The sequence below is a fragment of the Pyrus communis genome, chromosome 17 (assembly GCF_041283825.1).
Source record: "Pyrus communis isolate YQ-2024b chromosome 17, ASM4128382v1, whole genome shotgun sequence".
Lineage (NCBI taxonomy): Eukaryota > Viridiplantae > Streptophyta > Magnoliopsida > Rosales > Rosaceae > Pyrus > Pyrus communis.
Genome location: NC_142581.1, coordinates 2,232,775 through 2,260,553, shown reverse-complemented (window position 1 = coordinate 2,260,553; position 27,779 = coordinate 2,232,775). Strand labels below are relative to the sequence as shown.

The 27,779-nt window shown below is 36.4% G+C and overlaps 3 protein-coding genes and 1 long non-coding RNA gene across 8 annotated transcripts; 1 reads left to right on the top strand and 3 right to left on the bottom strand.

The window, feature by feature from the left end:
* Positions 1-1,737: 1,737 nt before the first annotated feature.
* Positions 1,738-17,681, bottom strand: LOC137708173 (senescence-associated carboxylesterase 101-like). Of its 2 annotated transcripts, none has more exons than XM_088689119.1 (5): positions 17,601-17,681; positions 11,922-11,962; positions 10,415-10,769; positions 3,074-3,637; positions 1,738-2,842 (listed from the first exon to the last, which is right to left on the bottom strand). In XM_088689119.1, the coding sequence occupies exons 2-5, from the start codon at positions 11,930-11,932 to the stop codon at positions 1,973-1,975; spliced, it is 1,800 nt and encodes a 599-aa protein (XP_088545245.1). In that variant the 5' UTR covers positions 11,933-11,962; positions 17,601-17,681; the 3' UTR covers positions 1,738-1,972. The 2 variants fall into 2 exon arrangements, with proteins under 2 accessions (XP_088545245.1, XP_088545246.1); XM_088689120.1 differs by having other exon boundaries at positions 11,922-11,969; positions 17,601-17,670.
* On the bottom strand, positions 12,811-17,741 carry LOC137708172 (senescence-associated carboxylesterase 101). Of its 3 annotated transcripts, none has more exons than XM_068447182.2 (5): positions 17,601-17,741; positions 16,657-16,697; positions 15,268-15,622; positions 13,894-14,457; positions 12,811-13,674 (listed from the first exon to the last, which is right to left on the bottom strand). In XM_068447182.2, exons 2-5 carry the CDS (start codon positions 16,665-16,667, stop codon positions 12,937-12,939), a joined length of 1,668 nt encoding a protein of 555 aa, XP_068303283.2. In that variant the 5' UTR covers positions 16,668-16,697; positions 17,601-17,741; the 3' UTR covers positions 12,811-12,936. The 3 variants fall into 3 exon arrangements, with proteins under 3 accessions (XP_068303283.2, XP_088545248.1, XP_088545247.1); XM_088689122.1 differs by having other exon boundaries at positions 16,657-16,982; positions 17,601-17,740; XM_088689121.1 differs by having other exon boundaries at positions 16,657-16,704; positions 17,601-17,687.
* Positions 17,742-19,341: 1,600 nt separating this feature from the next.
* On the top strand, positions 19,342-20,427 carry LOC148689235 (uncharacterized). Its single transcript, XR_015958836.1, has 3 exons — positions 19,342-19,739; positions 19,974-20,119; positions 20,212-20,427. It is a non-coding gene; the product is annotated as an uncharacterized LOC148689235 (long non-coding RNA).
* A 780-nt stretch (positions 20,428-21,207) lies between these two features.
* On the bottom strand, positions 21,208-26,956 carry LOC137708844 (senescence-associated carboxylesterase 101-like). Of its 2 annotated transcripts, none has more exons than XM_068448000.2 (4): positions 26,821-26,956; positions 23,569-23,923; positions 22,672-23,235; positions 21,208-22,486 (listed from the first exon to the last, which is right to left on the bottom strand). In XM_068448000.2, exons 1-4 carry the CDS (start codon positions 26,922-26,924, stop codon positions 21,620-21,622), a joined length of 1,890 nt encoding a protein of 629 aa, XP_068304101.2. In that variant the 5' UTR covers positions 26,925-26,956; the 3' UTR covers positions 21,208-21,619. The 2 variants fall into 2 exon arrangements, with proteins under 2 accessions (XP_068304101.2, XP_088544754.1); XM_088688628.1 differs by having other exon boundaries at positions 21,295-22,477.
* Positions 26,957-27,779: the final 823 nt, after the last annotated feature.

Here is a 27,779-nt window from a genome sequence, read left to right as displayed (position 1 = left end):
AGTTTTTTTTATGTGATCAGAACCCTAGGTGTGCTAGGTTTCTGGTGTGATATGGAAGCTTAGATAGGCTTTATTTTAGAAGTCACGAACTACATTCTGAGGATATGCTTGGCTTTTGACACGGATAAACTTCAAGGATTAGAGCTGCAATTAAACTCTGCAATATTATCTGACCGTGCAAAGTAAATACTTCAGTCCTATAAATACAAATGCAATGGCAGTGGGAAAAAGCATATCCAATTCAGACATCTTGAGAATTTTTATTTTCTTTTTCCGCCAACACACCTTCAGTTTGGATAAACAGTATTGTGAAGACAACCAGCGAATATCTTAAGTTTGGATAAACAACACCGTTGCCGTAGAATCAGCCGACCGAGGATCACGTTCAGTTTGGATAAACAGCACTGTGTCGAGGCTGACTGGTTACCTATCCAAATCTCGGTCGAGAAGGGTTTTCGAATCCTTATTGGCAGAGGTCGTCTCATTAGCCTTCTCGGCGAAGTGAGATGTTATAAATTACTACATTTGGCACATTGAAAGCTAAATTTGATATTGAAATTCGCAGAACTAACAACCTTGTCTTCAGGCTCTAGAACCTGAAGACCGAGACGTGTTCCTTCCTCGGCCGCAGTCGCAATATCAAGAAGTCAGTAGCGCGCTCAACGCAACATCAACAAATTGTACTCCTCGGCCAAACTCGGCTGACGAGTTGGCACACCCCGCATCAACCGAATGACGTAGTTAGCTCATTAGTTACTCGGCCTGCACGCCACGTAGGCTTTGTAATTTTTAGGGTCAACAACCATGAAGAAAGTTGAGATTCCACCATAAAACTAATTGACAATATGGAGAGTAACCCAACATGTTACAAGTTTTTCTTATAGCTTGTTTTACACCATTTCTAATTTTTTGTCTCTTAATTTTCTTTCGATCATTTAATCGATTAAACTAGAAGGAAAATATAATGGAGAGTCTATAAAGTTGAACGAGAAGTTGAAAAATAAAGACCGGAAAACATATATTTTATCGGGAAATTTTAAAATAGGTCCAATTTTATAGGCCACCTTTTGAAATATGCTCAATTTTTAATGACTTTTAAAATAGATCCAATTTTTAATTACTTTAGATCTATATAAAAAAAACCCCTATTTTTTATTGGGCAGTTAAACTTAAAAAGAAAATGGCCCTTGCCCTTTGAGCAGAAAGCACGAAAGCACATTTACAGTAGGACCGGAAGATCAAAAGTGGAAAACTGTCTGAACCAAAACAAAAGGGTTTGTTGAAAATTACAGAGATTACTTGTACAGATGAGAAACAGATGCGATGAGAACTGCATTTTTGCATGTGCATGTGCATGCCGGTCCCATCTAAGCTGGGTTTTGTTCCCATGTTTAGTTATTTTCCAAATATTTGGCAGTGATGGCAATGTCTTCGGATCTCTTTCACCAAGTTCACCCAATCAATCAATTCGGGTTTTTGAAATTTGATCAAACGGCTAAAGTTATTTAAACTTTTAAAGGGCCCTCTGTTTTTAACCGTTGGATCAAATTTCAAGAACCCGAATTGATTGATTGGGTAAATTTGGTGAAAGGGATCCGGAGAGGAGCCCTTCCCATCTAAATCAACGGCTCATCCAAAACATTCATATATGTAGTTGTCATATAAGTACTGTGTCCCCAGGCCTATCTATCTTGACGTATATATCTTTTTGTTCCGTTATAACATATTACGTATTGTGTGAAAATTACAACATCATAATTAAACAATACCCCACGCATTCTTTTTCTTTGTACAAGAGAGCTAGAGCCCAAAACAAAATGAAACCACAACAAAAAAAACATTCGAAAGTAGTAGCACCAACAAGCCCTGCAAGTACTGCACATCTTTCTCCATGAAGATCATGAGTAATACAGCATAACTAATCTTGCTTTATCTGATTTAATTACTTGCTTAAAACTTAAATTTTCTTGGATTATATATCGGCAAGAACCGAGATCCCCTCCGCATACTTGGTATAAGTGTGACGCTTCATGACCTTGGCGAGTGGTGAGGAATAGTCATTTCCCACCCTTTCTTCGTACTCGTTCCACCATTGCATGTAGCTGCTTTGGGCCAAGAAAATATCAGGTGTCACTGCAAACTTCTCGAGATTTTTCAGCACGTACTGCTCAAATTCGATCAGCATTTGCTTGGCATTTGGATTACTCGCTTGTTCATTGCATAAGATACGCGCTTCCTCGACATGCACCCAAAAACAAGAATCATCATTCAGACTTGAAGCCACATTCTTCGCTTTTGAGTTTGACTTGCTTTCGCTACGCAGTTGGGGGTTCTCCTTTTCTTTCTGCTCCCTCTCTGGCTTCTTCTTTTCCGCGTCTTCATTGAACCATTGCTCCAACAGAACGAAATGTCGAGGCCTTTCCTTTATGTAATCTTTTCCACCTTCCTGGTAGTACTCTGCAATGTGAAGCGGTTCGATCATCCTTCTGTAATTCGTTCCACCAAATAGGAAACGAGTACGCATTGCGGCTCCTTCTTTCTGGGGATTGCCCTCAACTTCTGCAACCGTGTCCTCCCAGTAATTCGAGAGCTTCTTCTTGTACTCTGCGGCATTAATCTCACCCGAGTAACGCTTGTTTCTGTAACTGTCATAGTATCCAATTCCTATCTCTTTGGACTCCTTCTTGTACCCTTCCATGTAGACCATGTACTTTTTAATCTCATTCAATTTCCAGAAAGAACTGTAAACCTGTGTCTTCTCGATCACGTGGTTACGTTCTTGAGTTTCCATCTTTTGTATCAGATTGCCGAAATTTATGTCGGGTTGTTGCTGCTGCAATGACTTTTACAAAATGATTTGCGAAAAAAGTTAGTAGAAGCAAAAAAAAATATATATATATATATAGGTCGAAAAAAACATGGGATGTGATTGTCCCCAGCACACCCGTGTTTATTTCCGATCTTCGGATTAAATAAAGTAAAAGAAAATCAAGAGACAAAAATAAACAGGTTTGTGCAGAAACCATTCTCTGAATCATCATCAAATCAAACATTTGTGTGGAAAGTTGGATACCTGTGAGCTATCAACTCCAAATATTGCTGCCAATTGTGTTTTAATTCCAGCTTTAAGTGGAACTGTATCCTCTTCAACCAACTCAAAGACATCTCTAGAAAATGCCTTGAGCTTGAGATCACTCAAAATCTGTCCGTAATCGAAGTACTGAAACCCCAAATTCGGACCTTGAATTTGAGCACTCTGAGAGCTGGTTTCCACCAACAGTTGCAAAATGGCATCAGGGTCCTCAAAGCAAGAACCACCCGAAGCGGAGCACAATAGGAATGTTCCGAAGGGCTTGTAATCACTCGCTTGCGAAGCGGTTAGGAAGGCTTTAGGTACAGGATCATTGATAGAGGCTACATTCAAGAAGCAAGAACTCCATGTTGAGAATTGCAACACACATTGTCGGAGTTGTTCGTTACCGGTCAAGGGTGAACCGAAAGTGATGCAAAGGGGACGCTTCGCTTTCGACAAGTTGAGGCTTTGTAGCAGCCATAAGGTGAAAAGGATAGCCACACAACCTCCAAAAGAATGTCCAGTGATAAGTATCGATGAGTTGGAATTGCTGCTTTCTACCAGCTGAAATATTACATTAAGTTAGTCAATTACTGAACCGCTATATAATTAATTCGGAGACATCTTTACAAATAAGTTCCCCAAAATACATTCGTGGTGAAAAAATAAACATTCAACTCCATTTTGAACAACAACAAAACAAAATAGAATCGACTTTACAACATTCGGTTCTTATTACACTAATAATGAGGTGTTTGTAAGTGTTTCTCGCTAATATTAAGAGTTGTCAAAGAAGCCAAACTAATTAAGTAGAAAGTAATCTAACATTATAAATATAATTTATAACTGTTTCTTGTTAGACTACGTGTGAATGACAATGAGATAACAACTAGATTTCTTGAATTACACGTAAACTCATTATGCGAGTTGTGTGGTTGAAGAAATTTGAGATCCTTGATATAATAGGAGTTGTGGAGTTTAATTATTGTGCAACCAATCTAAAGGGAGTACTTATCAAGTATTTATTAAGAGATAAGAATCACGATGGGACTTGAATTTGTTATGAGGATAGAGTTTATCACTCCTACTCATAATAGGCCGGTATTAGTGGAACTCTGATAGAATAATTTGGTATATATATATATATATATATACATATTGAAGAAGTCCCTGCTTCCACACAATAAGACTCTCGAGAACTAAACCCTATTTACTAGTAGAGGTCATCGCTGTGTGCTGGAATTAGAAGACTGATTCACTTGTTCATTCAATGGCAGCAACATCATGTAAGTCGCTTTTGCAGATTGCATATAGGGTTATGTACTGAGGTTGTTCATGGATGTAATCCTATCACTACGTTGATTATGTTGATGGCTTGTGTGTGTATATTAATTCTTACATGTGGTATCAGAGCCACTCAACATGGCTAGGGTTCTTCACTCTCATTTAAGACTATGATATAGTTTTGATAAATACAAAACCATGTATGATCCTAGAAAAATATCGCTTCCACCTTATGTTCTTGCGTTATCAATTTGTGACTTAACTATCAATTAAAATATGATGATAGGCTACCTGGTTTTCCTCGAGTTGTTTGCTATGTTTTGCAGGTAACCTATTTTCATGCAGATGAGGACAACGTTGGAAAAACCAGCAATAACAGAAGACCTTCTGGGTTCATAATATGCTTGTCAATACTGAACTGACAAACATAATATGAATTATAAACAAGGATTATGACATCTAATCTGCTCAAAAGTGTTTGGATTGTTGTTTTTGGCTTGTTGATCAACTAAATGTGGATACGTGGTTTATTTGTATTAAGTGAATAATAATCTGCTCAAAAGTGTTTATTTATTCAAGTCAAACAAGTCAATCAATGTATAATGAGTCATTAAACTAACAAGATTGCATTCTTCATCTGCTCGAAAGTGTTGAAGTTGTGTAAATTGCCCTTGTGTTAAATGACTCAGTTATACAAACATAATATAAGTGGTTTCTGTCTAGAGATGATACCATGTTTATATGACTTTGGATTAGGAAATATTGTAACAATAGTTGTCCATGTTTGATAAATTAGCTACTGAATAATATTGTTTTCGTGATCTTCTTCAGCACCTCACATGACGTCTCTCAACTTCAATAATATAGAGACTTTGATTGGCTCCAACTTCAAGAAATGGAAGGAGGATGTCGAGATTGTGCTCAGTTTCATGGATCTTGATCTGGCACTAAGGGAAGAAAATCCTGAAGCCATCACTGTCGAGAGTATTGCAGATGAAAAGATAAAGTTTGAAACATAGGAGACGGCGAATCGAATATCCATGATGATCATGAAGAAAGCAATGGCTCAGTCAGTCAAAGGGGGAATTCCTAAGACTGACAATGCAAGGGAATTCTTGGCTGCAGTAGGGGATAAGTTCAAGGAGTCAGAAAAGGCAGAAACTAGGACCTTCCTTACACAAATAACATCAATGAAGTACGATGGTGTGGGAAGTGTCAGAGAGCACATATTGAAGATGGTCGATCTTGCCCAGAAACTGAAGGATCTTGAGGTACCTATGACTGTCCAATTTTTAGTCCACATGGCTTTAAATTCCTTACCTCTTAAATATGGGCAACTCAAAGTCTCATACAACATTCAAAAGGATAAATGGGGTATCGATGAACTGATTTCGATGTGTGCTCAAGAAGAAGATCGGCTCAAAAAGGACAAGGGTGTGGATGTGAATTTTGTGCAAGCTGAAAAATGCAAAAGAGACTATACTTTTGGTTCAACCATACTTGCTGGTAAGAAGAAGAAGAAAGAAAAATTTTCTTCATTTAAAAGTACTAACCCCTTTAAAGGATCTCACAAAATTAAGCCTGTTAATGCCGAGATTGAGAAAGAAAAAGAATGTTATTTTTGCAAAGAGACAAGTCACTTAAGAAAGAATTGCAGTGGATTCAAAAATTGGCTTGTCACTAAAGGTAAAATCATAAATTTTTTTGCATGTGTTGAGTCAAATTTAGTTTTTATTCCCCTCAAAGTTGGTGGTTTGACACTGGGTGCTCCATTCATATAACTAATTCCTTGCAGGGATTCTCCAAAAACAAGGGAGATAAACAATGAAGTCTACAAGGAGCAAAGTTGCTATTGAATCCATAGGGAGAGTCGAATTAGTCATTTCATCTGGTTTTGTTTTAGAATTGAGTCCAGTACTTTATGTACCTTCCATGAGAAGGAATTTGATTTCTGCATCTAAGCTAGTTAAGTCAGGTTTTATCTTTGTTAGTGACAATCATTGTGTGAAGTTTTACCATTTGCATGATATTAATAAATTGCTTGGGAAAGCTTATCTTGAAATCGATATGTGGCAACTAGACTGTTCATATAAAAATGAATGCTTTTGTGTTCAAGCTGTTGGTTCAAAATTATCGTCCACTTCTGAAAAATCCTCAATGCTTTGGCATAAAAGGTTGGGACACATATCTAAAGAAAGAATCATCACCTTGTCAAAACAAAACATGTTGCCACAACTTGATTTTAGTGATTTCAAAGAATGTGTCGATTGTTTTAAAGGAAAACTCACCAACACTGGAAAGTTAGGTTCAAATCGTAGTAAATTCGTGCTAGAAATCATACATACTGACATAAGTGGACCTCTTCCAAACAAAACCATTTGTGGAAAATCTTATTTCATATCCTTTATTGATGATTTTTCATGTTATGAATAAGTTTATCTCATCTCGGAAAAATCTGAAGCTTAGGAGTGTTTTAAATCTTTTCATTTAGAGGTCGAAAAACAAATTAAAATTGTGAGATCCGATAGAGGTGGTAAGTATTTTGGCAGGTACACTGGGGTTGGACAACACAAGGGGCCTTTTGCAACTTATCTTGAACAAAATGGCATCGTAGCACAATATACCATTCCAGGGACCCCTCAACAGAACGGGGTGGCAGAAAGAAGAAATCGTACTCTCAAGGATATGATAAGGTCTGTGTTTGCACACTCACATCTTCCTATTTTTCTGTGGGGAGAGGCATTGAAAACCGCAACATATATTTTGAAACGAGTGCGGAGCAAGTCGGTTAGCTTGGTGCCATTTGAAGCATGTACTGCAAGAAAACCGAGTTTCAACCATTTCTATGTTTGGGGATGTAAAGCCAAGGCAAGATTCTACAATCCAATGGAAAAGAAGCTTGATTTAAGAACTACAAGTTGTAGGTTTATTGGATACTCTGAAAAATCAAAAGGGTTTAAGTTTTATTGCCCTAACAATCATTCCAGAATTATGGAGACACACAATGCTAAGTTTCTCGAGCATTTGGATGGAGATGGTGACAACTCTTCACATTTAATACTATCATATTTTGAATAATTGCCACAAGAAGGTGAGTTGCTTGAGCAACAAGCAATTGCCGTGTGCATTCCTTTCGAGCCACAAACATTTCCTACACCTGATAGTCTCCCTGAGCAGCAAGTAGATGGAATGATGAATGATCACCAAATTCCCCATGATGAAGAGCAAGGTCCTAACATTGCAGACGTAGAAGATAATAATATTAATGATCATATACACGGCATAGCTGCTGCATCGATTCAGGCACTAGTCAGAAAGTCACAGTGAGTTCGCAAGGCTGTTACGTTACCAGATTTTGTATATCTTAATGAGGCAGAATATAACGTAGGGGATGATGATGATCCTACATCCTATCATCAAGCAATCTCAAGTACAAGATCAAGGTTATGGAATGAAGCCATGCATGAAGAATTACAATCTACGGAAAAGAATAGAGTGTGGACCTTAGTACCAAAACCGACAGGGGTTCACAAACTCGTAGGTTGCAAGTGGGTCTTTAAAACAAAGAGAGACTCAGAGGTAAAATTGACAAACATAAAGCGAGACTAGTGGCAAAAGGCTTTACATAAAAAGAAAGAGTCGATTACAACGAGAAATTTTCTCCTGTCTCAACCAAAGACTCCATGAGAATAATACTAGCCCTCACAACTCATTTTGATTTAGAGCTTCATCAGATGGACGTTAAAACAACCTTTCTTAATGGGGATCTTGAAGAAGACATATACATGAGCCAACCACTAGGATTTGTTGAAAGGGGGAAATAATTAATGGTTTGTAAGCTGAACAAATCGATCTATAGGCTGAAACAGGCTTCGGGGCAATGGAACAAAAAGTTTGATAGTGTGATGGAGAAGTCAGGTTTTCAAGAGAATAAACTGGATGAGTGTGTGTACTTTAAAGTCTGTGGTACCATGGTAATATTCTTGGTATTGTATGTAGATGACATATTAATGACGAGCTCGGATATGTTTTTCTTGCAGTCGACCAAGGGCATGTTAGCTCAGAACTTCGATATGAAAGACTTGGGAGAGGCTCGGTTTGTTTTGGGGATAGAAATCATTAGGGATCGTGCCAAGAGATCCCTTGGTCTTTCACAAAGACAATATATTGATAGGGTGACTAAAAGATTTAACATGGACAAATGTTCAAATGGAGAGCTACCTATTGGAAAAAGAGACAAGTTGACTTGCGAGCAGTGTCCCAAGAATGATCTGGAGAAAGAAGGAATGAAAGACAAGCCGTATATGTCTCTAGTAGGGAGCTTGATGTATGCACAAGTATGTACAAGACTGGATTTGGCATTTGCAGTGAGTGTATTAGGCAGGTTTCAATCAAATCCTAGTGTATCTCATTGGGTTGCAGCCAAAAAGGTCTTAAGGTATCTTAAAAGAACCAGGGATTTTATGTTGACATATAGTCATATGGACAAACTTGAGTTGGTGGCATTCTCCGACTCTGACTTTGCAAGATGTATAGATAATAGGAGGTCAATTAACGGTTATATCTTCCTGCTAGCTAATGGGGCAGTTTCGTGGAAGAGTTCAAAACAAAAGAGTATTGCATCTTCTACGATGAAGGCTGAATACATGGGGTGTTATGCAGCAACTCAACAAGCCATTTGGCTTAAAAATATGATGAAAGGACTGGTGATTCTTGACAACATTAAAAGGCCTCTCAAACTTTATTGTGATAATAAAGTTGCAGTCTTCGTTTCGAAGAATAATAAGAGGTCTTATGCGAGCAGGTTAATGGACATAAAGTTTCTGAAAGTGAGAGATGAAGTGAAGAAGGGGACTATTGATGTTGAGTATATCAACACGAGTTTAACGATTGCTGATCCAATGACAAAGGCCTTACCAGTGGGAGTCTTCAAGAGGCATGTTTTTAACATGGGAGTAAGAGAGTCCTTTGATTCAGTTAATGAGTAGAAGTAAGCACTCTAAAGACTGTGTTGAACTTGTTTTTATTTGGTTGTTTCTTTTGATGTCAATAACTAGTTGCAGAACAATGCTATGAATTATTATTGTTTTGATAATCTATGCAATTTGTCATTTCAAACAGTTTTGGTACTGAAAGTAATTTTCAGTTTGTTTTGAGGAATTAGCGTATTGTTTGTTGGTTCTCGACATCGTGATTCTGGTAGTAACATAGTGTTTCATGATAAATGTGTATGTAATTATAGAGTATCAAGTACATGTTATTCGTACTTGGGATTTCTATGGTTCTGCATTTTTCTTGGAATGACAGGTTACTAACTAGAGTGGCAGCAAGCTTTTGTAAACTCAATGATCATCATGATTTTTGGGAGTTGTGTAGTTGAAGGAATATGAGATCCTTGATATAATAGGAGTTGTGGAGTTTAATTATTGTGCATCCAATCTAAAGGGAGTACTTATCAAGTATTTATTGAGAGATAAGAATCACGATGGGACTTGAATTTGTTATGAGGATAGAGTTTATCACTACTACTGATAATAGGCCGGTATTAGTGAAACTCTGATTGGATAATTTGGTGTATATATATATACATATTGAAGAAGTCCCTGCTTCCACACAATAAGACTCTCGAGAACTAAACCCTATTTACTAGTAGAGGTCATCGATGTGTGCTGGAAGTAGAAGACTGATTCACTTGTTCATTCAATGGCAACAACATCAGGTAAGTCACTTTTGCAGATTGCATATAGGGTTATGTACTGAGGTTGTTCATGGATGTAATCCTATCACTACGTTGATTATGTTGACGGCTTGCGTGTGCATATTAATTCTTACATTTCTCACTAAAATTAATAATCGTCAAAGCGATGAAAAAGTTTGATTCAGTAGGAGAAGAGTAGACAAAAATTGGAAAAATAAAATAAAATTATTTGATTCGTCCTTTCTTCCGTCTTTATGTCTATTTTTAAGTAGGCAATAAATGAACAAGTTCTTATATAAGGATTTCTCGTAAGCGAATAAACTTCTTTTTTAAATATTATCAGAGAAAACAGTACACACCTTTGTTCGCAGAAGATTGAGGCTGGTGTGATTCAAGGCAAAGAATTTGATTGCCAATTCATTGACGGAGAAACTTGGTGTTTTTTTGCTGCACAAAAACTCGAAGACGAGAAAATTTGTGTCCTTGAGAGTCGTCGATGAAATCATCGCTTGTGGATCTTGAACCTTGACTGGTGAAGTAAGAAAAGATATGATGGTGGTGTTTGAGTGCTTCGTTTCACTAATGTACAAGGCTATTTGTGCATTCAGATCATCAGCTGTCTGGAGCTTTTGCTTCTGAACCGCGTCCCATGACTGGTGCAGGGGAGGAGAAGTCACCAGCACATTTGCTAGTTCAAGCCCCGCACTGCTAATTCTGTCCATCACCAACAAAAAAAATGAAGCAAAGTTAAATGGAGGGAATGCTTTTGAAATAGTTAAAAATGTCAGTGGAACAATCAAAAGTACTTTTTTTTTTTTTTTTTTTTTTCAATATTTGATAAATACTAGAGTACTCCAAAATTGAAATTCAATTCCGCTTTTTCATTTCGTCTATCCTTACGTAAACGTGTCATAAAAGTGTGTACGAATCATAAAAGTGTGTACGAATCATAAAAGCAATTTCTATAAAATTTCATTGTGCTTCTAATAAGGTTAGTTTAGCAAAAGACTTGTAAGAATGAAATTCCACTTTCTTAAAGCATATGAACATTTATTAAATATTGCCTCCGCGAGAAACTTTACTCATAAGCACTTATCTTTTACCTTACTCATAAGCATTTTTCTTTTACTTTACTCAAAGTGTTTCTCAACAAAGCACTTGGAAACTTGGAAAATGCTTCTTAAAGCTGCACATAGCGCATATGCTTCTTTAAAAAAAGCTTCTACTATCTAGACGTGCTTTGTAAGTTTTTTCCCCAAAATTAACCCTAAGAAGTTTCATGCAAAACACTTATAGCCATTCCAGAAGCCGTTCTAGACATGATCCGCTGTGGAAATTTGCCAAACTACATTGAGCAGAATCATACTTAGGTCTAATAAACGAGCAATACTTAGCTTTTTAAAGATGAGTAGAAATTCCTACTCAAAATTTCTCAAAATTATTTGTTATCAATTATAGAAGTTCGTGTTTATAATCAGAATCGTTCATATTATAAATCTCCCTACACAGATTGCCTCTGCAAAAAATAAATTAAAACTAAAGTCGTTTAGTTATCAAACTGTTTAAAAACAAATGAACGGTATTGATAAAAACATTACGAACCGTCTATGCATTTGCTACAATAGATTGACTAAACGATCTTAATTTTAATTTATTTTTTACAAAGATGATCTTTACAGTGTGATTCATAGTATGAACGGTTATGATCATAAGTACAAAGATCTATGATTAAAACACTAAGAGTTTTGTATATGAGTTTCTACTCATCTTTAAATAACCAAGTATTATCCTAATAAACCATAAGATAAATCAATGACAAAGGATTCAAAGAAAAACAAGGATCGGGAGAGTTTGAAATTAACTTACTGGTTGTTCATCTTCAAGCTTTTGGCGATCTGCTTAAAACACTGTAGATTAAGAGTTTTGGAAAACAGGATGGTCAGTGTCCTTTATACAGAAGAGGAAACAGTTCTAAAGCTATTATTATTCTCATGGGCCCCACGAGGGAATTTCCCAACAAGTGAACAAGGGATTTTTCATTGTGTTCTCGAAGTCGACAATGCACAGGAAAGTCTACGTCGTCGTCAACGGATCTTGTTCCTATAAGGTTCCCGGAGGAGGGAGGGATGGACCTTTCCCTCGATGCTTTGCCTCTGGTCCTGTTATCTACGTTTACGTGTTAAAGTTCAGATAATTATTTATTACCGGTTGCTTCCAGCTTATTCATCCGTAACAAAAATTCCAGAGTAATTTAATACATGATTTGATTTTAGCAACTAAACATTCGCGGAAGAATACAAAGAAATTTACAAAGAAATCTAACGAGTTAATCTGAGGGATAGGGAATGGCCTTGAGCTTTTTGTTAATAACTCGTTAATATAACGAGTAACTCAACATCTTATAAGTTCATGCAAAGTTCTTTCTCCTATCAATGTGGGATTCATTCTCAACATGTCCCCTCACGTGTAGCGAATTTTCGAGCCTAACACATGAACAATACAACGGAGTGATATAGAGCACATGTGGCCGTTTGGGTTCACATGTGGGACAATCTGGCTTTAATACTATGAAGAAAGTTAAGGTTCCACTATAAAATCAATTGACAATATGAGAAGTAACCCAACTTCTTATAAGTTTTTCTTATAGCTTGTTTTACACCATTTCGTGTTTTTTTTTTTTTTTTTTGAAAACTTAAAAAACCTTTTTTTTTTGGAACTAATTTCAATTTTCAAGAAATAAGAATTGAAACTATAATTTAAAAACTATAGTCTATATAGTAATCAAACGAATCTTAATTCTCCTTTTTATTTTCCTTTTTTTACCTCTTGCACTCTTTTTCTAATTTTTTGTCTCTTAATTTTCTTTCGATCATTTAATCGATTAAACCAGAAGGAAAATATAATGGATAGTCCATAAAGTCGAACGGCATTTGCTTGGCATTTGCTCAAATTCGATCAGCATTTGCTTGGCATTTGGATTACCCGCTTGTTCATTGCATAAGATATGCGCTTCCTCGACATGCACCCAAAAACAAGAATCATCATTCAGACTTGAAGCCACATTCTTCGCTTTTGAGTTCGATTTGCTTTCGCTACGCACTTGGGGGTTCTCCCTTTCTTTCAGCTCTCTCTCTGCCGCCTTCTTTTCCACGTCTTCATTGAACCATTGCTCCAACAGAACGAAATGTCGAGGCCTTTCCTTTATGTAATCTTTTCCACCTTCCTTGTAGTACTCTGCAATGTGAAGCGGTTCGATCATCCTTCTGTAATTCGTTCCACCAAATAGGAAACGAGTACGCATTGCGGCTCCTTCTTTCTGGGGATTGCTCTCAACTTCTGCAACCGTGTCCTCCCAGTAATTCGAGAGCTTCTTCTTGTACTCTTCAGCATTAATGTCACCCGAGCAACACTTGTTTCTGTACCTGTCATAGTATCCAATTCCCATCTCTTTGGACTCCTTCTTGTACCCTTCCATGTAGACCATGTACTTTTTAATCTCATTCAATTTCCAGAAAGAACTGTAAGCCTGCGTCTTCTCGATCGCGTGGTTACGTTCTTGAGTTTCCATCTTTTGCATCAGGTTGCCGAAATTTATGTCGGGTTGTTGCTGCTGCAATGACTTTTACAAAATGATTTGCGAAAAAAGTTAGTAGAAGTAAAAATATATATAGGTCGAAAAAAACATGGGATGCGATTATCCCCAGCACACCCGTGCTTATTTCCAATCTTCGGATTAAATAAAGTAAAAGAAAATCAAGAGACAAAAATAAACAGGTTTGTGCAGAAACCATTCTCTGAATCATCATCAAATCAAACATTTGTGTGGAAAGTTGGATACCTGTGAGCTATTAACTCCAAATATTGCTGCCAGTTGTGTTTTAATTCCAGCTTTAAGTGGAACTGTATCCTCTTCAACCAACTCAAAGACATCTCTAGAAAATGCCTTCAGCTTGAGATCACTCAAAAGCTGTCCGTAATCAAAATACTGAAACCCCAAATTCGGACCTTGAATTTGAGCACTCTGAGAGCTGGTTTCCACCAACAGTTGCAAAATAGCATCAGGGTCCTTAAAGCAAGAACCACCTGATGCGGAGCACAATAGGAATGTTCCGAAAGGCTTGTAATCACTCGCTTGCGAAGCAGTTAGGAAGGCTTTAGGTACAGGATCGTTGATAGAGGCTACATTCAAGAAGCAAGAACTCCATGTTGAGAATTGCAACACACATTGTCGGAGTTGTTCGTCACCGGTCAAGGGTGAACCGAAAGTGATGCAAAGGGGACGCTTCGCTTTCGACAAGTTGAGGCTTTGTAGCAGCCATAAGGTGAAAAGGCTAGCTACACAGCCTCCAAAAGAATGTCCAGTGAGAAGTATCGATGAGTTGGAATTGCTGCTTTCTACCAGCTGAAATATTACATTAAGTTAGTCAATTACCGAACTGCTGTATAATTAATTCGGAGACGTCTTTACAAATAAGTTCCTCAAAATACATTCGTGGTAAAAAAAAAACATTCAACTCCATTTTGAACAACAACAAAACAAAATAGAATCGACTTTACAACATTCGGCTCTTATTGACAAGGTTTACTATGTGCTTATATGGTCTTGAGCTACTCCTCATATTGTCAATTGATTTTATGGTGTAACCACAATTTCATCGTGGTATCAGAGCAAGTTGTCCACGTGTGAAGCCCAATAGCCACACGCGCTCAACGTTATCTAGTTGTTCACGTGTAGGCTTGAAAATCTGACACATGCGGGAACGTGTTGAGAGTTATCCCACATCGGTGAGGCACAAGGTTTGTTTTGTGCTTATATGGTATTGAGCTACTCCTCATATCGCCTATTGGTTTATGGTGAAACCTTAAATTTCATCACTTATAACACTAATAATGAGGTCTTTGTAAGTGTTTCTAGTTAATATTAAGAGTTGCCAAAGAAGCCAAACTAATTAAGTAGAAAGTAATCTAACATTATAAATATCATTTTTAACCGTTTCTCGCTAAAATTAATAGTGTCAAAGTGATGAAAAAGTTTAATTCAGTAGAAAAAGAAGAGACAAAAATTGGAAAAAAAAAAATTATTTGATTCGTCCTTTCTTCCGTCTCTATGTCTATTTTTAACTAGGCAATGAATGAACAAGTTCTCATATAAGAATTTCTCGAAAGCGAAGAAACTCCTTTTTTAAATATTATCAAAGATAACAGTGCACACCTTTGTTCGCAGAAGATCGAGGTTGGTGTGATTCAAGGCGAAGAATTTGATTGCCAATTCATTGACGGAGAAACTTGGTGTTTTTTTGCTGCACAAAAACTCGAAGAGGAGAAAATTTGTGTCCTTGAGAGTCGTCGATGAAATCATTGCTTGTGGATCTTGAACCTTGACTGGTGAAGTAAGAAAAGATATGATGGTGGTGTTTGAGTGCTTCGTTTCACTAATGTACAAGGCCATTTGTGCATTCGGATCATCAGCTGTCTGGAGCTTTTGCTTCCGAACCGCGTCCCATGACTGGTGCAGGGGAGGAGAAGTCACCAGCACATTTGATAGTTCAAGCCCCGCACTGCTAATTCTGTCCATCACCAACAAAAAATTGAAGCAAAGTTAAATGGAGGGAATGCTTTTGAAATAGTTAAAAATGTCAGTAAAACAATAAAAAATGTCAGCGGAATTTAATTTCCATCAGGTTGTAGAGAACCAAATTTCTCCAAATTTTGGAATTGGATTACAAAATTTGTGTCCGAACAATTTTTTTATTATCAATATTTGATAAATACTGGAATACTCCGTAATTAAAATTCAATTCTGCTTTTTCATTTTGATTAGCCTTATGTAAACATGTCATAAAAGTGTGCGAATCATAAAAGCATTTTTCATAAAATTTCATCGTGCTTCTAATAAGGTCAGTTTAACAATAGACTTGTAAGAATGAAATTCCACTTTGTTAAACCATATGAACATATATTAAATATTGCCTCCGCGAGAAACTTTACTCATAAGCACTTATCTTTTACTTTACTCAAGCATTTTTCTTTTACTTTACTCATAAGCACTTGTCTTTTACTCTGCTCATACGCATTTTTCTTTTACTTTACTCAAGTGTTTCTCAATAAAGCACCTTGGAAACTTGGAAATGCTTCTCAAAGCTGCACATAGTGCATATGCTTCTTAAAAACTTCATGCAAAACACTTCAATTTATAAAAGTTCGTATTTATAATCAGAACCGGTCATATTATAAATTATCTTATATATATTGTCTATGCAAAAAATAAATTAAAACTAAGGTTGTTTAGTCATCAAATTATTTAAAAACAAATGAATAGTATTGGTAAAAACATTACGAACCGTCAATGTATTTGCTACAATAGATTGACTAAACGACCATAATTTTAATTTATTTTTTGCAAATATAATCGTTACTTTGTGATTCTTAGTATAAACGATTATGATCATAAGTACAAAACTCTATGATTAAAACACAATTTTGTGTAGAAGTTTCTACTTATTTTTAAGTAGCCAAATATTATCCTAATAAACCATAAGAAAAATCAATGACAAGGGATTCAAAGAAAAACAAGGATCGGAAGAGTTTGAAATTAACTTACTGGTTGTTCATCTTCAAGCTTTTGGCGATCTGCTTAAAACACTGTAGATTGAAAGATTTGGAAAACAGGATGGTCAGTGTCCTTTATATAGAAGAGGAAGCAGTTCTAAAGCTATTATTATTCTTATGGACCCCATTGTCCCCACCAACCAAAGGGCCCAACGAGGGAATTTCCCAACAAGTAAACAATGGATTTTTCATTGTGTTCTCCAAGTCGACAATGGACAGGAAAGTCTACGTCGTTGTCAACGGATCTTGTTCCTATAAGGTTCCCGGAGGAGGGAGGGCTGGACCTTTGCCTCGATGCTTTGCCTCTGGTCCTGTTATCTACGTTTACGTGTTAAAGTTCAGATAATTATTTATTCCCGGTTGCTTCCAGCTTAGTCATCCGTAACGAAAATTCCAGAGTAATTTAATACATGATTTGATTTTAGCAACTAAACATTCGCCGAAGAATACAAAGAAATTTACAAAGAAATCTAAGTCTAACGAGTTAATCTGAGGGATTCGGAATGGCCGTTGAGCTTTCTGTTTTTTTGTCTGAATTCACCTACTAGCAATACAATATGGTCAACGCAGCCTTACCGATGGACTTTCGTCGCCATGTTCGGGTCAGGCTCCGTTGCCGACCGAATTCCGTCACCTTAAATGTTTCGCGATGAACTCGTTGGAAACTTACTAAATTTTAAATGTTCATAACTTCTTCGATACTCAACGAAATCGAATGATTCAAAAACGAAAATCATACTCCTCGATGAGACCAAAAAAAATGGTACATTTCTAAATGGCTAAATTGTCATGGTTTGGCCGGAAAATGGCTCGAAAACCGCGGTGGTCGCCGGAAACTGGATAAACTTTAAAAGGTTATAACTTCCTCATTTCTTAGCCAAATCGAACATATAATATGTCAAAACGAAGCTTAAGACGAGAGGAATAAGATTATACCTATTTGTAAGCCAAAAGGTGGCCGAAGATGGCCGGAAAATGCCTGCAAACTCACGGGTCTCGCTAGAAAACTGGGGAAGAATCCCTCGCCGTTTCTGGGTTCGTGGGGTTCAAATAGAGGGTGAGGGATGGTGGTGTGCTGCAGCTGCTGCTGCTGTTGTTGTGTTTGTGTGCTTTCCTGATCAGAGGAAAGAGAGAAGAGCGTGAAGAGAGTGAAAGAGAGTGATGGGGATAAGGAAGAGAGAGAGGCGGAGACAAGGGAAAACATGTGGACCTAAGTAGCTCACAAAACAGGGTTCAATAAAGACAAAATAACAAATATCTCCTCAAAATTGACGAATCTACTCTAAAAATTTTTCTGTTAATCACTTTATATTCAAGATAAATTCACATGTCTTATAATTAAAATATAAAACAAAATATTAAAATTCAATCAATAAATTTATATCTACTAAAGCTCAGTTGGCCTTCATCATGTGAGAAGGGCGACAGTTCACCAGCAGTGAACTTCCCAAGCTGCCCTCCATTCCTTCCTTGCCGGGCCCCTTTTCCCTCTCTGTAGGAAAGTGACCTCCTTACCCTTATTGTTACCCTTTTTTTCTTCGGAATTCTTTCACTCTTTGGCCACGTGTTAATCATCCTAGGTATCTGTTTTTCCATTCTGACTCTCTTTTCGATTCCAACGTTTTATCCTTACCTAATCCACACCTGGCAGCAATAGTACATACCTTTCCACCAAAAAATAATTAAAAAACATTGCCTCATCACACCTGGCAGCTATGGTGCCTGCCTTGCCATCAAAAAATAATTAAAAAAACAAAAATCTGGAACACGCACAGAAAAGCTGAGCATGGATACTGAGCGAGATAGGACGGATTTGGATCCTCTCCTGAGCTCAAGGAGAGGATCATCCTGATCAAATAACTTGGACCGTTGGATAAAAATCTAACGGTTATAATTATTATAATTTTAAAAGAATTCTTCTATTTGTAGCCGTTAGATTTTCATCCAACGATCTAAATTATTTGGTCAAGAAGATCCTCTTCTTTGGCTCAGGAGAGGGTCCAGTCCCAATTAACACCCCCAAGACTCTGTTTCCTTCACTGCAATTTCAGTCACAGACCTCTATGCAATTACACCATGCTTCTTTGCAAGACCCAGTCGCAGAAGCAGCACAGCACTAAGCTCCAGAAATTGAAAATATTCAGAGCAGCATTGGAAAGATTTTTCCTTTTTTTATTTCAATAAAAAAATCATATGAAAATTTGCCACAATTCACCAAAATCTACAAATTAAATTCATTTAAATTCTTTAAAATCCATATGAATTTTGTAGGAATCTTAAATCTTTTTAAATTCTATCAAATCTATCACTTTTAAAATCTTTTAAAATCCTTTAAAATCTTAGTTTGACTACACCTCCTTTAAATTAGAAGCAAAGCAACATTGTTTTATATTTTGGTCGAAAGAAGCAAAGCAACTTCCCCCCCCCCCCCCCCTCCCAAAACAAAAAACAAAAAAAACCCAATCCACCCTCTTATCAATTGCGTTGAAAGAAATGAAAGATTATGCCTTTGTTTTATATTTTGGTCGAAATCCCCCCCCCCCCCCCCCAACAACAAAAAAACAAAAAAAAATCCAATCCACCCTCTTATCAATTGCGTTGAAAGAAATGAAAGATTATGCCTTGGTCCAGTTACTTTTTTAATTCGATCTTTTTATGTAGACACTGGTTGGCAAGAAAGAGTTGGAAAGGCAGCATAATTGGAAAATTGGGTTATCACGATCACCCCCTTAACAGAGGAGTCTGCATTTGACGTTACTTTCAACTAGGGTATAGCATTCATAATTAAAAATGAGCATCATAGTAAGTTATACTCGAAGTCCACTTTGTTGTAATTCATGGGTCTACCTTGCTAAGTACAAAAAAGACCGTGTCTTCTTTGTTAACAAGGTAAGCAAGTTATGGAATGAAAGCATGCTGTTCAAACTTCAAATCCAATTTAAGAGTCACTCAAAATTTCTCTGCAACGACATACTCATTTAGCTGTATCTCATGCTAAAATACTGAAAAGAATCATTTCAATGTCGGCCTTCGCCATTGACGTATACCTTGCGACCTCATCATCATGTACTCAAGGTATAGATTTAACTCTGAATCTCCCTTGCAAACTGTTTACAGTTTTTCATATGGGTTTTTTGGAATTACAAGAAATTTGGTCTTCGTAAGATTTAATTGTTGTTAATTTTACGATTTAATTGTTTTCCACAAATATGATTGAATGGTAAATTAGTTGTATATATATTCAAAACAAAAAACTTTGAATCTGTCGCTCTCGAACTTGCCTCACCCTAGGTTTTCGTTTTATTTTAGGTTTTTGTTTGCAGCTCTGGAACTTGCCTCACCCACAAATTTGGCTTTGACCGTTATTTCTCCTCCTTGGCTTCTGCTTTCGTCTCTGACCCATTCAGCTGAGTAAGCAGTCCACGCTGGCTTTCTTTTACGTCCAAGGATAATTGGTATCAAATATTTGCATTTTCATTGTTTCTTTTTTTTCATCTGATTTTCCTTTTTATGAAACTTAATGGTTTTGATTTCAATCCTCTTGCAGAAGATTGAGAAACAGAAGGTAAGAGGACTAGATGATCAAGTATTAACTCATTTTAAAAAAGCAAAGGTAAACCATGAAAATCTTGAAGTGATATCCCATGACCTACAACTATTTTCTTATCGATCAAATCATCATTGGAAGGCTACTCGGAGTCTCCATCTCTTGGAAAGTAATTTTGGAGTTGTTATTAATTTTTGTGAATTATTTGATCTGCGTTTTGTTTATTTGTGGAGTTGGATAATTATTTATTGAAATTTTTTCTTTACTGTTGATTTTAGTAATTGATTAATAGGTTTGGTTTCTGGATTCTCTTTCTTTGTTGAATTTTTGATGATTTTAATTTTTAAAATCTGGGTTTTGTTTATTGATTGTAGTGTTGTATTAACTTGCATTTTATTTATTGATTGCAGAGTTATATTATTTGCGTTTGATTGGAAGAGCTGTAGAGATTTGATACAAATTAGTGCATTTGGGTAAGAAAGAAACCTAAATCTTTTCTTTCGATTTTAAGAGCTGAATGGACATGCTCTGTTTGAAATACATGTTTAGATTTGCAAAATTTTCTTAACATGCATGCTTCAATGGTAGAATAGAATTGATAGAACATGTACGGTGGCTAGCTGTTCGATCTTCATTTTAGGTTGAACAATTATTTTCTTATATATCTTAATGGTAGAAGAGAATGGATATTTCTCATTGGTTGTAATGGTAGAAGAGAACGGACATATACCATCAGCTATAATTTATGTTCACAAGATTTTCTTATCATCCTTTTGAACGTTTTGCATGAGAATGGATATATAGCAGAATGGATAGTTGTAGTGGACAGTCAACTTTAATAATTGTTAATTCCATTGGCTATATATCTGGTAGAAACACTATTAAATTGTACGTGCGGGCATAAATCTCTAGTTATAACTAAAAATAAGATAAAATAAACAGTATAATATCGACTCATTAGAAGCATTTACATTAACACATACAAATTGATAAAAGAAAGAATCATAAGCAGTTACCAAATATTTAAACTTCACTAGTAGCAATGTGCTGAAAGACTGAAATTAGAGTAGGCCTCACACTTAGTGAAATCGAAATGCAACGAGTGTCATTGCTTTATGAAGTGGAAATTACAACATCATAATTGAAACAATACCAACCACCACACCCCCCCCCCCCCCCCCCCCCCCCCACAAACCAAAAAAACACATTCTTTTACTTTGAACAAAGAAAGCTAGATGCTAGAGCCCAAAACAAAACGAAACCACAAACAAAAATATTCAAAAGTGGTAGCACCAACAAGTCCTACAAGTACTGCACACCATTTTCGATGAAGATCATGAGCAATACAGCAAAACTAATCTTGCTTTATCTGATTTTAATTGCTTGCTTAAAACTTAATTATCTTGGATTATAGATCAGCAAGAACCGAGACCCCCTCCACATATTTGCGATAAGTGTTACGCTTCATGACCTCGACGAGCGGTGAGGAATAGTCACTTCCCACCATTTTTTTGTACTTGTTCCACCATTGCATGAAGCTGCTTTGGCCCAAGAAAATATCAGGCGTCACTGCGAAATTCTGGAGTGCATTCAGCACGTAACGCTCAAAGTCAATCAGCTTTTGCTTGGCATTTGGATTACTCGCTTGTTCATTACACAAGATAAGCGCTTCCTCGACGTGCGCCCAAAAACAAGAATCATCATTCAGACTAGAAGCCACAGTCTTTGCTTTTGAGTTGGGCTTGCTTTCGCTGTGCGGTTGGGGGGTCTTCCTTTCTTCCTTCTCTCTCTCTGCCTTCTTTTCCTCGTCTTCATTGAACCATTGCTCCAACAGAACGAAATGTCGAGGCCTTTCCTTTATGTAATCTTTTCCACCTCCCTTGTAGAAGTCTGCAATGTGAAGCGGTTCGATCATCTTTCTGCAAATCGTTCCAGTATATAGAAAAGCAGTACTCATTGTGGCTCCTTCTTTCTGGGGCTTTCTCTCAACTTCTGCAACTTTGTCCTGCCAGTATATCCAGAGCTTCTTCTTGAACCCTTGGGCATCACTGTCATATGTGTCACCCTTGTTTTTGTAGCTGTCATAGTATCCAATTCCCATGTTTTTGGAATGCGCCTTGTACCATTCCATGTAGGCCATGTACTTTTTAATCTCATTAAATTTCCAGAAAGAACTGTAAACCTGCGTCTTCTGGATTGCGTGGTTAAGTTCTTGAGTTTCCATCTTTTGTATCAGATTGCCGAAATTTATGTCGGGTTGTTGCTGCTGCAATGACTTTTACAAAATGAGTTGCGAGAAAAGTTAGTAGAAGTAAAAATATATATAGGATGAAAAAAAAACATGGGATTTGGACTAAATAAATTTAAAGGGAATCAAAAGACAGAAATTAACAGGTTTGTGCAGAAACCATTTCTCTAAATCTCTTCAAATCAAATGATTGTGTGTGGAAAGTTGGATACCTGTGAGCTGAGAACTCCAAATATTGCTGCCAATTGTGTTTTAATTCCAGCTTTAAGTGGAAATCTATCCTCTTCAACCAACACAAAGACATCTCTAGAAAACGCCTTGAGCTTGAGATCACTCAAAATCTGTCCGTAATCGAAAAACTGAATCCCCGAATTCGGACCTTGAATTTGAGCACTCTGAGAGCTGGTTTCTACCAACAGTTGCAAAATGGCATTAGGGTCCTCAAAGCAAGAACAACCCGAAGCGGAGCACAATAGGAATGTTCCGAAAGGCTTATAGTCACTTGCTTGCGAAGTGGTTAGGAAGGCTCTAGGTACAGGATCGTTGATAGAGGCTACGTTCAAGAAGCAAGAACTCCATTTTGAGAATTGCAACACGCATTGTCGGAGTTTTTCGTCACCGGTCAAGGGTGAACCGAAAGTGATGCAAAGGGGACATTTCGCTTTCGACAAGTTGAGGCTTTGTAGCAGCCATAAGGTGAAAAGGGTAGCTACACAGCCTCCAAAAGAATGTCCAGTGATAAGTATCAATGAGTGGGAATTGCTGCTTTCTACCAGCTGAATTATTACATAAAAGCTACTTGTTACTGAACCAACCGGAGAAGTCTTTTCAAATAAGTTCCTCAAACTTCATAGTGAAAAACACTTAAAACTCGGTTTTAAAACAAACAAAAAATGGACTCAACTGTTACTATATTCGGCTCTTGTAACACTATTAATGAGGGTTTTATAAGTGTTTCTCACCAACGTTAACAAATGTCTAAAAAGCCAAACTAATTAAGCGACGAGTAATCTAACATTATAACTTTGATTTTTAATTGTTTCTCACTAATATTAATAGTTGTCGAAGCGGTTTAAACTTTACCAGTTATCATAGAGAACAATACGCACCCTTGTTAGTAGAAGATCGAGGGTGGTGTGATACAAGGCGAAGAAGTTGATTGCCAATCCATTGACGGAGAAACATGGGGTGTCTTTGTTGCACAAAAACTCAAAGAGAGGAAAATTTGCGTCCTTGAGAGTCGTCGATGAAATCATTGCTTGTTGATCTTGAAGCGTGATGGGTGAAGTAAGAAAAGATATGATGGTGGTGTTCGAGTGCTTTGTTTCACTAATGTATAAGGCCATTTGTGCATTCGGATCAGCAGCTGTGTGGAGCTTTTGCTTCTGAACTGCATCCCACGACTGGTGCAGGGGAGGAGAAGTCACCAGCACATTTGCTAGTTCAAGCCCAGCACTGCTAATTCTGTCACCACCAACAAAAATTGAAGGAAAAGGAGTGTGTAAGAAAATACCACTCAACCATAATGACAAACATGCTTGGAACTGCTTTTGAAATAGTTAAAAATGTCAATCTAACAACCAAGAGTACTTAGAGTACTTTTGATTACATTTGGTAGGAAAATTTAATGGCTCGTTTACTAATTCGTAATCAGAATAAGAGGGATTGAGAAGTTAAAACGGGGTGAAATTTGAATTAAATTCATGTTGAAACTGTTTATTAAATTTTTCAAGAATTGAAGTAAGAATAATATCGAACCATATAAGTTGTTTACTAATTCACATGAATCGGAATGAAAAATAATGTGATTATTAAAATACCTTTATTCTAGTAATATATTTTATATGTTATTTTTTATTGGTTAATACTTTATTTTATTTTATTTTAAACTTTGTGATAAAATATTTAGTTTTGTATTTGAATTTTTTTTTTTTCGCTGAGAGAATAAAATTTGGGATGGGGTACATACAAAGGGCAATTTTGAAGTTTCAGAAATAAATGAGGGTATAATAAGAAGGAAAAATTCACTCCAATTCCCCAATAACCTGGAGTTCAAATGAGAATCTATTTTGGTTTCCCCAATAACTTGGAATCCAATTCTTCCAAATTTTGGAATTCGATTCCAAAATTTGCATGGATCCCACGAATTTTTTTATTCCTTAATATTTGATAAACACAATAATATTTTGTAGTCAAAATTCAATTCTGCTTTTTTATTTCAATTATTCTTACGTAAGCATGCCATAACAGTGTATACATGGATGTTCTAGAAATATTTCTTTGTGCTCGTAAGACCAACTCCAATGGTGGGCTAAATGCCAAATTTTTCCCCAAATCCTCCCCCCCCCCCCCCCCACAAAACACTCTCCAACTCAAGCTAAAACATTGGACTAAAAGCCAAATGCTAAAATTGGGCCAACTCAAGCTAAAACATTGGGCTAAAAGCCAAATGCTAAAATTGGGCCAAATAGCTCCCCCCCCCCAAAAAAAAAATTCCCCCTCGTGCGAGTGGACTAGCTGGCAATTGGGCCAGTCTCGGACCATCCCCGCTCCAACGGGCCCCACCCGTGCGCCTGCAAAGGTTTCCTGACAGGGTGGGCTCCTCTGTCAGGTCGTGTGTCGGCCGCCCACATGGGCTCTCGATGGCTATAATTACATCCAAGGATTGTTATTCAAGGACCGTTGGTTGATCCAACGGTCTAGATTCAAATTTCATTTTTTTATAATATGTTATTTTAAATATATTGAATCCAATGGCTAAAATAATTTAAAAAATATATTTAACTCAAAATTCATCCAAAAACTCTATCAATACCTATGTATTTGTTCAAATATCCACACAAAACTCAATTTTCTTCTACGATTCTTCCAATTTATCTTTCTACCATTTCTTTCAATTTCCAAATTGTTCAACATGGCAAGAGAGCAAATTAGAGGTCGTAATTGGACCTGCAAAATTGAACGAAACCCATAGCACTCGCCAAGAAGAAAAGACCCGAATGTGTTTGCAAATGAAGGAAATCTCAGATAGGGAGCAAGAGAGGTTGAAGTTAATTTGATGATGGAGGACCTCAGCAAATACACACCAGAGAGGAAAAAGTTCTTACGTAGTAAGTAAAAGGAAATTTTGCGAAAGTCTGCCTCAAGCAGTACGTTTTAAGATGATGAATCCTCTGAACCCTATATCCCAATTCAATCACAAAGTCCATCCCAAGTGAGGATGGTGGATATGATTATTAAGTTTATGTAGTACATGAATTATGTGCTTTATTAATTAAGTTTATTAATTGTCATTTGTATTAAGTTTATATAGTTTATTAATTATGTGATTTATGAATTATCGGTTGTATTAAGTTGACAGCTTGCTTTGTGGAAAATTTAGTGATTTTTCAATATTTATCATAATTTAAATATTTTTGGATTAAAATATTCATAAAATTAATTTACGATAGTCTACATATTTATTTAAAAAAAAGTAATTTAAGAAAAAAAATAGCCTAAGTTCGTTCTTTAATAATCTCAGGCTAAAATTTTAGGATAGAAGGGTTGGAGCAGAAAAACTGTTTCTAGGCTAAAAGCTAAATTTTATGGGCTAAAAAATTTGGCTTTTAGCCCAACCATTGAAGTTGGTCTAATAAGGTCACTTTAGAAAAACACATGTAAGAATGAAGTTTCATACTTTGTTAAACTCTAGGGATAATTATTAAATTATTGCTTATGTGAGAAATATTTTACTCATAAGCTCTTCTTTTTTACTGCAAACATAGAGAAATGTTTATAAAATATTCAAGTGCTTCTCGAAAAAGTACTTGAAAACTTGGAAGTGCTTTTTAAAGCTGTACATAGCTTATGCTTCTCCAAAAAGAGCTTCTACTATCTAGAAAAGTTTAATAAGTTTTTCTTCAAAAATTAACCACAAAAACTTTCAATTATTTGAAAATACTTTTAATCATTCCAGAAGTCGTTCTAAAAATGTCTGCTTAATCACGACAATCGACACTACATGGATCGAAGTGGGATTTCACCAAACTACATTGAGCAAAATCGTATGATTCGTTTGGAACTGTTTTTAAATTGACTAAAATCATTTTTTTTTTTATAAAAATATTTTTAGAACCAATATTTAGTAAAAATACAAATGAATATTGGAAAAACACTTGAAGTACTTCATATAAGAAGCACATAACTAGTGCTTCTTACAAGAAGCATTCATAAATAGTTTCTTTAAAAGTGTTTTTAAGTCATATTAAAAATCTTTCCAAACGAGCCTGTACTTTGATCTAACTAAACATAAGAAAAATCAATGACAAGGGGTTAAAAAAAAAAAAAGCCAGGATCGGAGGAGTTTGAAGTTGACTTACACGTTGTTCATCTTCGAGCTTTTGCCGATCTGCTTAAGAATACAGTAGATTGAGAGATTTGGAAACCAAATGGTTCGTGTCTTTGGAAACCAAATGGTTCGCATCTTTCTTTATATAGACGAGGAATCAATACTTTCTTATTACACTTGTGTGAACAATCTCATTTCATTTGATTTTTTGTTTTCAATTAAGGAGTGTGATTAGTCAATGAAGGGGCAGTTTCTTCGAAAGCAGACATATTATTTTTCTGGATAATGCAAGGCAGATTAAGTTTGTCGATAAAATTTACAAATTAAATAATGTATCACAAATAAAAATGAACACGTTTATCAACGTTTAAGTAATGAACAAATTATCAACTTACATGCTTATAAAATTTTACCTCCAAATTTAATCTAACATTACCCTTTTTTATCTATCTTTAGTTTTTAAATAGGGCATACTATGTTAACATTATTGCAGTAAGGTTGGTGTAAAAAAACAGTAAAATTCATATTTATGTAATTACTAAATTTCCCCTATTGTTTCATTTTTGTTCAATTTTAACGAGAGAGTTCGAATAATAATTTTATGAAATTATTATGGACGACGTTGTTCCACCACTTAAAATGGCCCAACGAGGAAACTTCCCGCCAAGTCATGCACCGGAAAGTCTTGGTCGTGGTCGTTTTTGAACCCCTTTTGCTACCTGCTTCGTTCCTACGCAACGAAAATATCCAGAATATTTAATTTAATTTTAACGACTGAACATTCGCGGAAGAATACGTTGAAATTTCCAAAGAAATCTAACAAGGAAATCCGAGGGCTGTGGAATGTCCGTTGACCCTTCTGTTTTTCTCTGAATTCGCCTACCGATAATACAATGTTGTCGTTTTCCTTTCTTCGACTTTACAAAGGAGCAATCGTCAGACGCTCGTACGCGTGCGAGGGTCACAGGGTGGGACCATCGGCGAGAATGG

Coding starts and splice junctions, on each gene's coding strand:
- LOC137708173 (XM_088689119.1), bottom strand. Junction 3,638..10,414: donor TCAATCTTCTGCGAACAAAG/GTGTGTACTGTT, acceptor GTAATATTTCAG/CTGGTAGAAAGCAGCAATTC. Junction 2,843..3,073: donor TTGGAGTTGATAGCTCACAG/GTATCCAACTTT, acceptor ATTTTGTAAAAG/TCATTGCAGCAGCAACAACC.
- LOC137708172 (XM_068447182.2), bottom strand. Junction 14,458..15,267: donor TCGATCTTCTGCGAACAAAG/GTGTGCACTGTT, acceptor GTAATATTTCAG/CTGGTAGAAAGCAGCAATTC. Junction 13,675..13,893: donor TTGGAGTTAATAGCTCACAG/GTATCCAACTTT, acceptor ATTTTGTAAAAG/TCATTGCAGCAGCAACAACC.
- LOC137708844 (XM_068448000.2), bottom strand. CDS start 26,924: ATGCGAACCATTTGGTTTCCAAAGACACGAACCATTTGGTTTCCAAAT. Junction 23,236..23,568: donor TCGATCTTCTACTAACAAGG/GTGCGTATTGTT, acceptor GTAATAATTCAG/CTGGTAGAAAGCAGCAATTC. Junction 22,487..22,671: donor TTGGAGTTCTCAGCTCACAG/GTATCCAACTTT, acceptor ATTTTGTAAAAG/TCATTGCAGCAGCAACAACC.